Here is a 16,855-nt window from a genome sequence, read left to right as displayed (position 1 = left end):
AATAACGACACACAGTCATACGCAAACATAATGTCAGTGGTTATATCCACGTGCTTGCTAACGTACAAAGTAATGAGCAAAGAGGCACCGAGACCTTCATCCACCAGTAAAGCTTAAAAGTCGACATATGACTTATACTGTGTTGGTACGACGTAAAACCCAACATCTAAATGCTTTATGATCTGAATAATTTTATAAGCTTACTTGAGGAGTCCTATATTCCAAACGTAAAGATCTCATAGGCACTGGTTATTCAGAGAAATATGAATTAAATGATATCTATTTAAATCATTATAAACTTAAACTTAATAGAACATGAATATTTTTTCTGACGACATGGCATCTGATGCCATAAATCTGTTTATAGCTCCAAATGATGAACACATTTTGATTGTTGAGGTCATTCTAAATAAGTTGCTGAATGGCTTTTCTGATACAGAATGCTAAATTCATTTATGCTCTACGTGAGAAACTGACATTTTTTTTTCATTTAAATTATGTACATAATATGGCCGAACATGGCCTGGATGAGTTCAGTCGTGACTCTCAGGATTTTCATTGGTCAATATAATTTTTACGTTGAGTTTTGAACAATATGCCTAAGATTTGAGTATTATGAGCATAGGAAAATTCTTGATACCATTGAACTCTGTCCTGGTGATTTTGAGAATGATATACACTATAATTATGTATAATGACTTTGGAAAGTGTTGTGTTCATGTTAAGTACTAAACAGTTTATATAGCTATTACAGTTATGTAAATATGTAGAGAATGTGTTTATAACCTTTGTTGGTCTGTAAAATACCACACTGTACTCAGACGAGCAAAATAGTCCTTATCCTTCAAAGAGGTTTCATGCCTCTCCGCATTATCGGATGTAATGTTATGCTATTTGCGAAAGAATAAAGCTTCTTCTTCTTCTTCTTCTTTTGTCTTCTCCTTCTTTTTCTATAACTTTGTCACTTTGAATTGCAATTAGAGCATCTCTGCTATTATCATTAAGTTTCGTAAAGGTCATCGGATAAACGCTGGTTCCTAACGAATATATCGATACATTTGTTAACTTCACACGACAGGACGCCCGTTCAACTCACAACGAGTGTAAAATGTCCATCGGTAAAATGTTGTGAGCAACTTCCGTTCCTCGTGGTGAGCACCCATCTAGGACGTGTGACACGATAAACTAGATGATTTTCATAATTTTTAAAGATTGCAGACATTTATGTAAACATATCGGAATGCAGTTAGCTAGCGATGTGTTTTCTGAGTATGCACATGTAAAGATATTGCCTGTTGGTGGACACTTTGATGGAAATACCGTGCGACGCAGTCACTCGGGGTAGCTGGAAAACTGGAGACAACTTCTCTTCGGACCAAATTTAACATTGAAATCGTCGATTTTGGTAAAGTTTTGTGCATTCTAACCTAAAACAGATGCCCACAAGTCTTCAACGTAAATTATTACCTGAAAGTCTTCATAGAAACGAAGATATACCCTTTTTTGCTTTAATCCTCGTTGTGAGCACCATTACCTCGTTGTGAGCAAGACAAGCGCAGTACGTGTCTGGTTTTAATATGTAATTCAGATGGTGAAAATATAATTTTCAATCCACCAAAGCAAATTAAAACGTCTTTGCACAGCAGCATTTCTTTTCAAGACGTTGTGCATACCCCGAAAGGAGGCATATTAGTTTTGAACTGTATGTCCGTCAGTCCGACAATCCGTCCGAAAACTTTAACATTGGCCATAATTTCCTTATTAGTAAACGGATTTGATTCATATTTGAACACAACATCCCTTAGCACAAGACCTTCATACGGACCTGTATTTTTTACCTTGACCCCTAAATGGCCTTTACCTTGAAGGTCAAATTGTCCAAAAACATATAAGATTGGCCATAATGTCCTTATTAGTAAATCAAATTAATTCATATTTAGGCACAACACCTCTTTGGACAAGGCCTTCCAACTGACCTATATTCTTTTGACCTTGAGCCCTGAATGACCTTCAAATTGAAGGTCAAATTGTCCACTCATATTTGGAGACAAGACCTTCAAACTGATCTGTACTTTTTATCTTGATCCCTGAATGACCTTCTAGAACATGCAAAAACTTTAACATTGGTCATCACTTCTTTATTAGTAAGTGGAATTAATTCATATCTGGACACAATGCCCCTTTGGACAAGACCTTCCAACTGACCTATATTTATTTCACATTGACCCTTGAATGACTTTCACATTGAAGATCTGAGTGTCCAAAAACAAATAATCTATCTGGTCTATAAATCAAAGGACAAAGCACCACTTCGGGAGCATTGTCAACTTACCGTGACAGTTCTTGTTCTACATACCTTAGTCAGTCTTCAGCTAAGGAATGTTGTGTTCAAATATGAATCAAATCTGTTTACTAATAAGGAAATTATGGCCAATGTTAAAGTTTTCGGAAGGATTGACGGACTGACAGACGGACTGTTCAAAACTAATATGCCTCCATTCGGGGTATGCACGGATAGGGCCGAGAAGGTGCGATTGTTTAAATTGTCGTGTATTGACCCAGAAACAATTAAGACATTTTGAATAGCACGATAAACATCGTACACATAAAATATATCTAAATATTTTTTTATATTAAGCATGTCAAAATATTCGTAAATAAAACAAAAACATTTCATAATAATATGTGTATATAAATTGAATATATAGATAAATTTACTTGTGCAACTTTCAAAACATTAAATAAACCCTATTTTGAAGTGTTCCTTTTTCTTTACATTTTCATTTACTATTTATTCAGTACGATAAATATATCATAAATTATATTAATGATACTGCTTATAATCATCTATATTTATACAAATAATTCAAATTACAATTTCATTGACAATGACGTAGAGATAATCATAAAAGGTCCTATATATGCATCTGTCCTAACCACTTTGTGTAATTATAAAATAGAAAAAAAAACAGATTCCCTAAAGAAAGCCCAACACGGAATAACTGAACAACTTTACAGTCTTTACCTATCATTGTGCTCACATACACTCCACTCGTTTCTTGAAAAATCATTTACCTTTATTTTTTACCCATTTTCATACCAATATATATAACTTAAGCAATTCCAAATGTAAATCAGGGGAAAGACAGCTAAATGAGTCATGCCGGCTATTCATAAACACATTACACTTATCTAACGTCTACATCGGCAATTTATCAAAACAGTTTTGGATTTCTTCCCAATCAAAAGTGACATTCTTTGCCTGAAATATAGCGTCCAGTAGTTTACCAGCTGTGGGTGTGTCCGGATTTGTGGGTTGCCGGGTTTGGTGGATCCAGTGCTTTAGTGCCTCATAAATACTTCGTGATACTTCACGAGGATTTTCAGACATCTTCTGGTCAATAAGCACTTGCTAAAAAAAATGGTTACAACCATTTTAGTTTTCGTTTTTACCTTTTACCTATTAATAATATTATTTATCTTTTTAGTAGTTCTTAAAGTGGCATTATGCCCATCCAAGTTAATATGGTCAGTGAACATGTAAAATACATATAACTTGACATTTTTCCATAACTGTGTTTATTTTTTTTATAATTTTACTATGCCAAAAATAATCAATAATACACATGTCCATGGCGATTTCTGAATGTATTGGTTACGTTCAATTCTTAAAACAAGCTAGCCAGTTTTTTATTGCATGATAACATTATTCATTTTTAACTATTGGTCAAGCCCATTTTTAAATATATATTACTAATTCAACTCGATAGCGAAAAATATAAGCATTATGTCACTTTTACTATTTCTATTGCTTGTCATTTTATACAATTCTTTAAAATTGCCCGACTAATATTCTAGTATACAGAATGAATGAGTACATTAAAAAACACATAATTCATTTATCTATAATGCTCATGAATACGCATATCTACCATTTTACACTATTGTACAAGCATGTATTTATTATTAGTATACTGTCGTACAATATTGATCAGTTCTGTGACTTTGTATGAATAACCGTTCATTCTTTTACTTCATATTTACTGTAAATTGTCTTTTAAATTTTGAATAAGATGACATATACACGCTTCCTCAAAGACTAGTTCAGTTCCATGAAAGATAGCATTCGCGAGAGAAATACTAATTATCTGCATGCAATTACAAATGGCATACTAATTGCGACTTTAATTTATTTAAAAATCATAAAAGACTGTATTATAAATGAATACCGTAACGACCAGGTCATGCATCAAAAACATCCAGTTCTTTCCAATACTTGCTGACAAACCGGTTAGGAAAGGTCCGAGATATTTATCTGCCAGTTTACTCAAATCTACAGACTTCTTTCCTTCAGGTATTTTGTTAAACCATGATTCTGTAAATGTAACAAAACATTAAACATTTCTAACAAAATATTGCTAGTTTCTCAATTCCAAACATTTCAAACTAACTGAGCGAATGAATGAATGAATGAATGAATGAATAAATGAATGAATGAATGCATACCTAAGACGGTTTCTGTTGACTCCCTGTGGCATTCCGGAATCTATGAAAATAGATATTGTATAAATATTATTATAATTAAAGATATTTTATGTAACTGAATGAACAAATTAAAGGAAGATATAAACAGTCATAATGGCTTGTTCATTTTGATGATAAAAACATCATATCAATTTCGCTGTAAAACATTTTCAATGATTTTCAAATTATTTACAATTCCTATCCAGTGCAGTCCTCCTTTCAGATATTATGTTTCTCGAAATATGTTTAAGCATTTAAGAACGATAAACGGATACATACATGTTTTATTTCATAAACTAAAATAATAAATGAAAACGATTTTAATGTATAAAAGTTAAGTGAGCCCAAATTTTACAATTTGTACAATTTTATGTTTTAGTGATACCTTGTCCGGAAACCACTCTTTCAGCAATTTGACAGGTTCAAACGAATGTGGCTCGTTCTCCCCATTGTGCTTTCGACAAAAAGCATCTAGTTCTCCCTTGTCACATTCTAACATGTCAGTCAGCTCTTTAATGTCATGTAAACCATCGTCGAGGACGTCCTCGGGATTACTATCGGTACATTGAATTTGAAAATAGAACGGATCTCTGTCGTGCATTTCCTCGTCCATTCCCGGTGTTGGTTTGTTCTGAAATCGGTTAAATTCATTCCTGATTGCCTTGGTTATGAACCGTCTAACTCTGTCACACACTTGCCGGTCAACCTCCTTGACACCTTTAGTACTGTACCGACTTATCCGTAAACCTATTTTTGATTTTTTGAAAAATATGTGAAGTCGATGCCTGTCTTCGTCATCACATTCTTTGACCTCAAATACCGCACACCCGCAATACAAAAACGTATGTTTCCCTTGGCGAGCTACTGGCCATTTGCCCAAACATAGAGCTAGCACTCTGTTAAAAATGGCTGGTGGAAGGAAACTTTCCCGGAACGTGAAGCACAGAACAGGTGTTCTTATGCCATCAGGAATATGTTGCAAATGCAGTACATTGTCAGGTGGCATTTCCTTCAGCAAGCAAGGCACATAGTAGAAGCCAAGTGGTTTCTTTGTGATCCCATTTTCTCCAAGCTGCGAGGCTCTGACTATAATGTCTAGTTTTGCAAGAAACTCAAGCAGCATATCAAAGTTTTCATAAAAGTGATTCTTGAGGTCCTGTTTCCATATACTTTCAGCAAGGCCAATGTCCAGTTTCCCTGTATCATTGAAATCTTCCCATTGCTTCTTCAAATGTCCATACTTCTCACCAAAGTCCTTTGCTCTTATCAAGTGACGAAATGCGTTGATAATCCACTGGGGTTCAAGAATTATGATGTCCTTTAGCTGCTCTGTGTCAGAGAAATTAATAATTGTTCCCTTTTGGTGTTGAATCTTTAGAAAGAGTTTCAAATGCTCTTCACTTTGTAATGGTGATGCTAATTTCTGGTTTATTTCTTTAAACTCTTTCATGGTTATAAAGTTGGTGCCATCATTACGACGATCAACAAGCGCTTGTTCAAGTTCTATATACTTTGCTGGATCTTTTTGACCCCAGTAAAACATTTCCTTAGACACATCCATTACAACCTGTTTCAACTGATCTATGCTGCTCGAATCCTGCACACTGTTGTCAAGGAGAATATCTTCTGATCTTATGTGCTTGGAAATTGGAGAATCGAAAAACATATCTCGTATCTGTCGAAAGCGCTTTCTTGCTGTCTTTCTCTTTTCTTCATCACTCTAAAATGTAAAAATCCACTTTTTATTGGCAAATATATATAGCTATTAAAAAGTAAGAACGAAAATAATCGAGTATGCATGCACTATTTAAATCATGCAGTGTTGGACGATCTCTGAGACATCAAATTCCTTTGTCAACCGAATCGTGCTATAGATCACTTTAACATAGCATAAATCATTATCCTAATAATTATCAAGATTAATGTCAATAAATTAACAGTTATGGAGAAAATACGCCCCGACTAAGGATCGAACTAGCGACCTCTGAATGACTAGAATGCTAGGAATAAAACAAGTACAAAACAGAGTTGTAAATAAGTACCCACAGTTGCATATAAATAACCAAAAGAAACTTACATCTATACAACCTATCTAAATCATAGTGGGCTTATTAATGTGTCGACATAATAATAAATGTGCTTAGTGCTTACCCCCTTCATTTTATCTTTATGTGTACCGACGAGAATGATTGGTGGGACTCCTTCTGTTTCTCCTCTTGCGTATGTATAGATTGAGCTAAGCCAGAAATGAACACCACCTTCAAAATATAAAATATGATCCATCAGATCATAAAGAGTAGGCGAAGTCCGACAAGATTTAGACACCAAGAACCGATGCCGGAAAGGCACAAGTAAGAAACCTGAACAGGAATGTGGCTAAAACAGGAGCTGGGCCATCTAAGATTGTCTTTCAATGCCATTGAAATTTTATTTTTAGTACACTTGAATTTATTTGCAACATTATATGTCACAGTCTAAAGAGTACCAGAGTTCTCGGTTTAATGTGGACTATGATAGGACATGTAAAAGCCTTCAATATATATGGAATAGTATCATTTTGAGAACACTTTAATCAATACAATTATTACATGTAGTTTAAAGTGTTTTGTTACAGCTTTAAAAGACTGGCTTGTGCGTGCATATCATTGATGCTTTATTCTACTTGTCCTTCGAGGTCAATAATTGTATCCCATTAGTCCTTGATTTTTAATGATTTGTAAGCCTGGCCTTGGAGATAAGAAATGGTCCATAATATTTCATAACATTAACCGGTTGAACCGGGTGATGCTCCCCGAATAGGTTTTAGACACAGGAAGGTATACCTCTTCAGAGTATAGTGTCAGAGTTATATCACAGACAAAGTTCAAAGTGTAAAAACAACCCAAATGTTGCGCGCGACGCATTGTTTCAATATGGTGATCATTTCTGTGAAAGTTGTAAAATCCGACTTCAAATCCAGCCCGATTTTGCTGTAAGGTCATGCTGTGACCTTGACCTTCCAGGTAGCGACCAAAATGTTGCGCGCGACACGTCGTCTCAATATGCATGGTGATCATTTCTGTGAAATAGATGTAAAATCCGACTTCAAATAACGAAGTTATGAGCCGGACACGATATTGCTGCAAGGTCATGCTCTGACCTTGACCTTCAAGGTAGCGATTGTTTGGGACCAAACTGTTGCACGCAACACGTCGTCTCAATATGGTGATCATTTCTGTGAAGTAGTTTTAAAATCCGACTTCAAATAACAAAATTATGGACCGGACACGAATTTGGGACGTACGTACGTGTGTATGGACTGACGGACGGACAATCCGGCGACTATATGCTTCCCCGAAATTTTTCGGGGAGCATAAAAAGACTTTCTCAAGGCATACATGCGATTCTAATTACCTATTTGTTTCTTTAAACTGCCTTAGAAGGGTTTCAGAGTTTCCAGAATATTTCTTTAGTACTTGACATCAATGCTAATATTTAAGAAAACATATATTGTTAATTAACTGTTTCCAGAGAGATTTATATAAGTTTATAAACACAATTAAATGATAAATGTTTGTGTTTATCTGAAAGGACTGACAAATCGAATAATGCAAATTAACTTCTCTTAACAGATTAAAGTTATAACCTAATTTAACATACGAATTAACTTGTGATAATTTCAAATAAAGTACCTTGAGCTTCTATAGAATCTTTCCCTGTAAGGTCCATGTACCATCCGTCCAGTGTCTTATCGAGTTCACCATCCTCCATGTTAACCACGAGAAGATAAATGGAACGTGGACTGAAAAACAGCTGATGAGTAGCATAGTAGACGAACTGTCCGGCAAAGTCCCATAGCGATACAATTGCTGTTTTCGCTTTGTTGGCTGAAAAGTAAAGAAAATGGTATATCTATTTGAACAGAATTGTACAGATTGGTCGATAAAAATTGCATACACGTTCATGATAGCTCATGATTCGCCTGGTGTATTCCTTATGGGTGTTCGGTAAGTCTTATAAATATTAATTTGCGTTCTTAATTAAGCCCTGGGTTAATGTTGAATGGATAAATGCCTTAAATAATGGTTATCATAAATGTATAGCTCCAATAAGTATTTCGCTTTTTTAATGAAATCTGAAACTTTTCAACACAAGTCATTATTTAAAACATAAAATGAACCATTTGATTCTTTCGCTTCCTGCAACACTCTCTGAGCTGTCTTCAAGTAGTCAGTATTAGAAGTCTGCGTGTCAGTCTCGTCTACCATTTCTATATCAGGTTCGCCGAATGATTCTGATCTATCCATAGAACTAGTCCGTGTTGAGGAATCAATCTGCAAAGTAAAATACAAATAAGTTTCATACTTATTATACTTATTCATAGATGTAATATTGCAGTTTTCTTTTCTAAGTATCTCATAATAATGCTTCCCGTAACAATAACTTACCCTTTACATTCTTAATAGAAATCTATAAAAGATTTAACCAATGTAATACATGTACATTGATGGATCAAATATAATTAAAGTTGCTATAATAGTCATAAACGCAATTTATATATATTTTTTATGATTCTGAAAATATAAAAATATGATAATATTTAACACAATCAAGTTATAACATAAAATAACTAATTAATAATTCTAATAAACATTTTATTTTTCCTGTAGTGTAATCACTCGTCTCAGTTAATATGTTGCTTCGCTTTCCGTAACTGAACGATGTACTTATCTACGATTTATCAATGATATTAAATACACTTTTATAAAAGAGTAAGAGCTTTTACATTGATCATTTCAAACTCTGAAGAGTTCAATGAAGAAGACAACGAGCTTCTAGATTCCAGTTTCCGTCTTTTGTGACTTTTATCTGCAGTTCTTGAATATATGTCCATATCTTCATGACCAGAATGTTCTGTGCATGCCCTCGGATCTTGTAAATGTTCGGCAAGCTTCGTTAGAGGCATACTTTTTCTAGGATCTAAACATTGTGATAGTTATTTAGCATTCATTTCAAATGAAATAATTATATATTATGCATGGCTAATTTGATTTTTGGGTGGTTATTGATATCATGTCAGCACAATAAGTGAATATCATCGTGCAATAAATACGAAAGCTGACTCATGAAACTGGTAAATTTACCCCCTGAAAAGGAATGAAAATAAGTAATTTATTAAGCATGGATACATATTTATCTACTCTATCAATTAGCCATGATACTTTTGCATTGCAATCCACGAATCGCCATATTACAATAACAAATGAGCCATCACCGGTATTCTTCTACATTTAGAATTCAATAGTTACGTAGAACATTACTTATTGTTGTTCAACTGTACACAAAGCTTGTGAATGCTTAAAAGATGGTATTAATCATGAAACGTACATACATGAATTATATAAATAAATGGAAACTTAAAGTTAACTGAAATGATCACAAGGTATTGATAAATGTTATAAAGTCACCTTCTAATGTCTCCCATTGGTCATTACTCAAATCAACCTTGCATTTACCAATGTACACATCTATACCATCAGTGCTTGTCACATCATCTATTTCTTTACCCATGATTCTTCTGGCAGTTGAAGTTTTACCCGCCCCGAAAAGACCGACGAACATGAGTCTTATGTTGTATGTATCGACCCAGCCTTCTTGCAAAAGCTTCTTGTATAACTGTATGTCTGCTGGGTCGAGATTAGCTAGGTCGTCTGGAAGAACTACATAAATGCAATAAGAATAAAATGTTAAATGCTGCAAGTTATATTTATTAAAATGCATATCTTTATTTGTATTAGTTTGTCAGAATTCATTTTAGTTCTATTGTGTAAGAAGCAATAAGCTTATTGAAACATTTTAGAATCTGTTGCTGGAACTAATCAGTACTTAGCAATGTGTGTAAAGTTTCTTGCTCAATGAAACAATGGTTTGCTTCTGACGGGGTCTGAAACCACGTGGTAAGCAATACTTAGATCACTAGTCCGACGCGTTAACCACATTTTAATAGTTTAATTATAAAGTATTGCCTCAGGCACGTTCAAATTGTTTTGAAACTTAAATCATCAACTATTGTTGTCTATAATGCATGCTTATTGGTATATATAAAAGTACAAAGAAGAAAAATGAATTTAACTGCTTCATATCAAATCACTGAAATACTTCGCACAAGAAATTGAAGATAAATACAAACTAATTGTGGGATGGAGTCAGTAGATAAGCAGCAGTACATCAGTGTCAACGTTACAAGGAACAAGTGTCAAGGAAATGGGAAGGGCTTTATCTAATGTTGCTAGAACTGGATACCCTACCCATTTGCTTTTTGTTATAAACTCATTACTTGTATAGTATTTGACATGTATTTGATGCAATAAACTATGTTTTAACTAGAAAGAAATGTAGACAGTAATATGAATATGTCAGACTTGGTCCTATATTACATACCTGATATACTGGCGTTCGGAAAAAAGAAAAAGTCCTTTCTAAGAGTACAAAATGTAGATGCAGGGAAGGTATGGTAGTTGGCATACTGTATCAGCTGATGAAGAAAGAAAAACACATAAAAAGTCTTTATTAAAATGTAAATGACTACATGCCACTTTAAATTAACATTCAAGAAATAAAATTATGCAAAAAAAACAAAACAAAACAAAAAACAAACAAAAAAAACAAAAACAAAAATACAATAAAAAATAAAATAAAATAAAACAACAAATATTTCCTTTAAAATGTGTCTATAAAGATTAATGATTCAATGTAATGAAATCTAGTTTAATTAATACAACAAATACATCAATTGTTCAGAATCATGAATGTAACCTTTATTTACTTACAATTTTCCAAATGTCTTTCGCAGATAACTCGTGGACAAATGTACAAAATATATAGATGAAGAACATCATGCCGTTGAATCCTGCAAACATAATCACAATGAACAGAACAAATCGAGCAAGACCGTACTGCTGTTGTACATGTAAATACATGTATGAAACATGCAATTTAAAAGAATACAATTATGTTTCGGATGATGTTTATTTTAATTAGAAAATCACCAGTACAATGTATTCCGAATGGGCCGTAATGTTACTTTTCAGAACTTTTTATAATTTTTATAATTTTAACTGTCACAATTCTGGAAACAAAGTGATCCCTCGGAAGCATTAATCACAACAAAATAACATAAGAATTGCAGACTCGGTTTGATTGAGTCTGTACATGAGGGATAATGAATAAGTGCAACATCCCTCACGCCCCCTAGCATTTAAATTTAATCACACCTTAGTAAAACATGAATGTAACTTATTTATTACATTCATATAAGCAGAAGCAACGACATGATTGTAAAACAATACCTTTGTTGCAACATTCTAACACAATACGTGCTAACAAGACTGTACCGTGTTGTATTATGGTATTATACAAAATAAAGTCATTGCAATTTCAAAGATTCAATGGTTGCTTATGTCTTTTTTAGGAAAAGGCACCAGTACAATGTATCCGAATCCGTATGAGCATAGAATTATAGACTTCCAACATGAAAGAAATTAATCCCCTTATGAAAACGTTTGTTATAGCAATTCATTAGAAAGTACAACTTAACGCATCGGATCCTTTCACGCCCAACGCTTACAAGCTTTATTGCATTTAAAGGAATGATGTAAGACGAGAACGCCTGTAATTTACTATACCATAGGCAGGGAAGAAACCGTTGATTGTAATTATATCAGTATGTAATACATGGTTGTTTCCCTTGGAATAATTTCAAGAACGTAGTTTTCTGCTGTTTTGTAGCACTTCGGGTATTTGGAGTTTACTTCCCATGTAAATCTTAAATTATATACAAAGTTTTACAAGGGAGGAAATATAAACAAAAGCATTAACAACAAATGCTCAGTTCAAAACTTATTTAAAAGCAACATCAACTGTACCTGTAGCTCCGATAAGAACATCTTGACTTGTGTACTGAACTAATCGTTGCTCGACCTGTCGTACAGCAGGTTCACCGCCTGAAAGTAATACACATTATATTTCTATCTTTATAATTAAGAATAAAAACAAAATAGGTATGTACACAATTATAGACGTTTAGATATAACAGATTAAATATTGAAAGAAGGGAGGCAAATTGGCACATAGTTTTAAGATCATATTTATGTTTAAACATAATAACGAGATAGTAAGGTGAACAAATTTATTTGACATTGCAATTTAAGCATTTACAGTTATAGAAAACATGCTTATCATTTCTGCTAACATTCAGAATATATATGTGTATACAAAACAGTCCAAGTCGATTTTTTTTCAAATGTGCTCATTGCTTATATTATTGTTTTAAAAATACAAAGAATTTACCTATAATGTAAACAAGTTTTGGTTTGTTTTCTAGGTATTTGGCATTTTCTATGGTAAGAGCATTTGCGACCTCAGTTATATTAAAGTTTTCAGGTATGCCATAAATAACTACAACAAAGGAATCAATCAACTTGTTTTCTTCTCTGGCGGCTTCAGTACTAATGATGTTGTGCATTTCCTAAAGTTACAAAAGAATTATGTTTACTTTCAAAACCCCTCAATGTCTATATATGTGTACATAAATTAATATACTAACATGCATCGCTTGGATCTATACTGGTGACATGGGTTTCTCACTTTTTTACCAGCAGGTTATTCGTTCCCATATTTTTCAATCTATTAAAGCTCAAAATTGTTAGCATAATTAGACTAAACTATTGAAATGGCAAAGGAGTGTTACTGATTAATATATTGTTCGTATTTTATCTGTCATCTGAAGAAAACATAAAGTTGATGCTGGGCTGACAGACAGGCAGCTATTGTTTTAATTATCAATAAATCTTGCTGTAATTTGAGATATAAAAAACAGTCATCATAGCCTTTAGTAACTAAACAAAATATACTTATTTTACTATTAAATAAAATATTGCTTCTAGATATCCAATTTTAAATAATCTTCTAAAATAGTTTCGGTAAAAAAAAACAAAAATACTGTTCGTTTCTTAAACACAAAGCAAGAGAGGAATACAAACAAAGAAAAAAGTCAAAAGTTTTCAATACATTCAATACACCATGTATGTGTTATTAATAAATTCCGGGACCATTGTACGAATATGTCCCCTGCCCCCTAATTGGCCTTTAATAAGTGGTCATTTACTGATGATTTCGATCTGAACTGTATTTGTATATTTAAAGTCATAACAGCCAGAAAGTTGCTGAAAGATGACATTATACTTTAAATATGATGTAAAACAAATTACCTCGCTTGTTTTCTCGGTATAGATTCCTATTTTGTAGCACATCTGAGTGAATAGATCTTTCAACAGTCTTAGAGCCTGGTATCCAGTATTTGAAATAAGAATCACTTTTCCTCGAATGTGTTTCGTTATTGGGTATACCTGGAAAAGATGGCATAAGTTTCTTTTTAAATATTATGTCATAAGTGTATGATCACCAATGAATAATAAGAGGTCTAAAAAGAATGTTAACTTCAGACTGACCATTTTGGTATTGTCCTCTCAACGACTCATTTATTCATAATTATATTCTTCATACATTGTATTTACAATACACAAATCTCATTGGTTTATACAAGTGTAAATATTTGAATAATACGTGTATTAAATATATAGAAACGGCTTCTAGCCAAATATGAAATTATACAACAAATCATCAAAAACCTCTTCCAACACAAAAGTAAAAAACCTATGCTAAAAACATCCCACGAAAAAGAAAAATTATTAAAGTGATTTTTAAAAAGTTCTATGAGACAATATTCATCATATAACGCATATTAGACATCATGTATTGTTTATATTTTGTTTTACATTTATCTACTGATACATTTCAATGACAATCAACAAATAAGTAATTCATGATATTATTTAAATAAAACATAGGTAAAAATATCATCCCAAAGAAAATACTGTTATCGCCTCAGTTACGAGGTTGTTCACAAACTTATGTATTATTTATTTTATAACCTCGAACAAGTACTTTCATTTGGGACATTGTTTCTATAAGTTTTCCTTTTTCCTATTTTTATTCAGTCTGTGAAAAAAGTGTAACTGTTACAGTACACATTTTTTATCACAAGGTGCGCTTGAAATTACAGTAACAATATCCCCCATTGGCCTATATATCAACATTACAAAAATTGTGAGGGGTAATAATCTAATTTGTCACGTTGAATTAATCTCCCTTTGTACACTGTTTTGATATCCTTCCAAGTATGTGTCAAGTGGATTTTTAAACATGTAAACGATTGTTATCAGTGAATCACATTCAATTTATTCTTCTTGGCCCCGAACAAAACTTTTACTTAAATTAAAGCAAACATTATTAGTTTGTGCTAATTGTAGAATATATTTGATTGAGTCTTTTATGAGATACATACTTGATATAGTGAAGGACGGACCGCCTTTAAAAAAATCTTTGTTCTATATTTTAAATTCTTGTCTATATTTTACATATAATAATCTTAATCTTAACTTTTAATATCTGGAAAAAGTGATTTCCCAGAATCAGCAAATTACATGAAAATTGCAGACTGGGTTTGATCGAGTCTGCACATGAGGGGTAATAAAAAAAAGTCCATCATCTCTCATGCCTTCTATCACCGGCTTGGGCGATACTCAATTTTCATCACCTAATGTACTTAATTAAATGAACCCGAAAACTTACATCAGGTTCCTTCAGCTTTCTCTTTACATATTCGTTGTCGCACGGCGATATGGTAATATTTCTTCCAGTGTGAACCCATTTTCCAAATGATTCATCTGTTAAAACAAAAACTAAATGTCAAGATATTTACCTTTTTCATTGTCTAAATTTAGAACAGTTGTACTAAACTAATAAATTTATCTGTATGAGAAATAGGAAGAAGAAAGATATAATAATATGAATAAATATAAAAGGAACATTATGGATTCATCAACTTTATACTCCTGTCCTACAAACAGGTTAAACAGTGATATACTTATAAACAATATGAAATACGCATCACATTTGTGTTCTTGTTGTATTATCTATTTTTAATTGTTTAAATTAACTTTCTTCCTTAGTTTTCTTAATTTTATTTATTGTGTTTTAATCGTACTTATTTTTATCCAATTTCAAGTAACTTAAGTTTAATGTGTGTATTTTTTAAAATTATTTTTGCATAAACGCGTTAGTTTTCTTTCAGTTTTGTTACTTTCCTGTTCCTTATTATCGTACATTGTACATGCAAATATAGTGAGTTTAATTTAAACATTTCTATATTGAAAACGCTAAATATTACGTTAGCATTTCCATCTAAGCGGACTTTAACGTCAATTTTAGTTTGTTGTCGATTTTCATGGCTAATGAAAAATGTGTTGTCTTGATTTATCAATAGTCAAAATGAAGTTATTTTAATTTTTAAAAATGACACTTTTTGTTGAAAGAAAAAGAAGAAATGATATTGCAATTAAGTGTTAAAGCATTATAAACTCCAAATTATCATCATTATTTTTGTCTTGTATATATTAGTACTACAAGCGTTAATTTACAGCAGCAAACTATGCCTCAGAAATGCTACATATTTTATTTCTCAAATCTTTTTAATTTTTGGTATCTTGTTATAGTTTTCTAAATATATTCATTTGCCATATACATGGCCTGTCTTTTGTTGACAATCGGTATAATTATAGTGAATGGGTATTTTGTATGGAAGTCAAAATACTACTTTGTTTGAATTTGTTACCTTTAATACACATTTACTCTCATTCAGCCTACTTTCTTCAGTTCTTAAACATCTAATATGCCCTAAATTCATTATTAAAACACTATTAAACGCATGTTTGACATTTCTAAAGAATTAAAAATATGAATTTTTTATGGTTAATTTGCTTTTATACAGTATGATTAATGCATTGATACTCGATCGGCTAGTCATATATTTTAAGTTATTACGCTGTAATTAAACGGAAAGCTTCACAATATTTTGCTCCTAACGTATTTTTCAAATTATTAATTACATAGTTGAGCCTGCTTTAGCATGATTATATCGCCATGGGTTAGGCGTTTTCTAGTACGATATCACCCCAACAAGTTCCGCCTATGACTTGCTAATAACATATATGTAAATACAAATATAAATTTCTCACCTAACTTCACAATATCTATACTTTTACCGTCTGCACGGTACACTGGCGACAAAATATCCCTTCCGTCCATTGTCCGCAAAGTTAATACCTTTTCATTTTCGGTATTAAATCTTTTATCTAAATATGTCAATGGTTATTCGACCACGAACTTATAAACAGCTAAAAATAGAAAAACTGGGAAACCCAAAGAAAATATCACGAGCTTTGTAAACGTG

At 32.6% G+C, this 16,855-nt stretch overlaps 1 protein-coding gene across 1 annotated transcript; it reads right to left on the bottom strand.

Annotated features, from left to right (window-relative positions):
• Positions 1-2,679: 2,679 nt before the first annotated feature.
• Positions 2,680-16,829, bottom strand: LOC132738467 (uncharacterized). Its single transcript, XM_060725971.1, has 16 exons — positions 16,641-16,829; positions 15,196-15,290; positions 13,773-13,910; positions 12,853-13,030; positions 12,429-12,506; positions 11,334-11,413; positions 10,945-11,038; positions 9,972-10,223; positions 9,290-9,483; positions 8,684-8,837; positions 8,196-8,390; positions 6,676-6,782; positions 4,910-6,244; positions 4,507-4,546; positions 4,230-4,375; positions 2,680-3,412 (listed from the first exon to the last, which is right to left on the bottom strand). Exons 1-16 carry the CDS (start codon positions 16,708-16,710, stop codon positions 3,200-3,202), a joined length of 3,369 nt encoding a protein of 1,122 aa, XP_060581954.1. The 5' UTR covers positions 16,711-16,829; the 3' UTR covers positions 2,680-3,199.
• Between the last annotated feature and the right edge of the window lie 26 nt (positions 16,830-16,855).

Source organism: Ruditapes philippinarum, unplaced genomic scaffold (genome assembly GCF_026571515.1).
Source record: "Ruditapes philippinarum isolate M1 unplaced genomic scaffold, ASM2657151v2 ctg1591_1_1_1_1, whole genome shotgun sequence".
NCBI classification, from domain to species: domain Eukaryota; kingdom Metazoa; phylum Mollusca; class Bivalvia; order Venerida; family Veneridae; genus Ruditapes; species Ruditapes philippinarum.
Note: the sequence above shows the minus strand (reverse complement) of the source record. Positions and strands in the feature narration are given on the sequence as shown.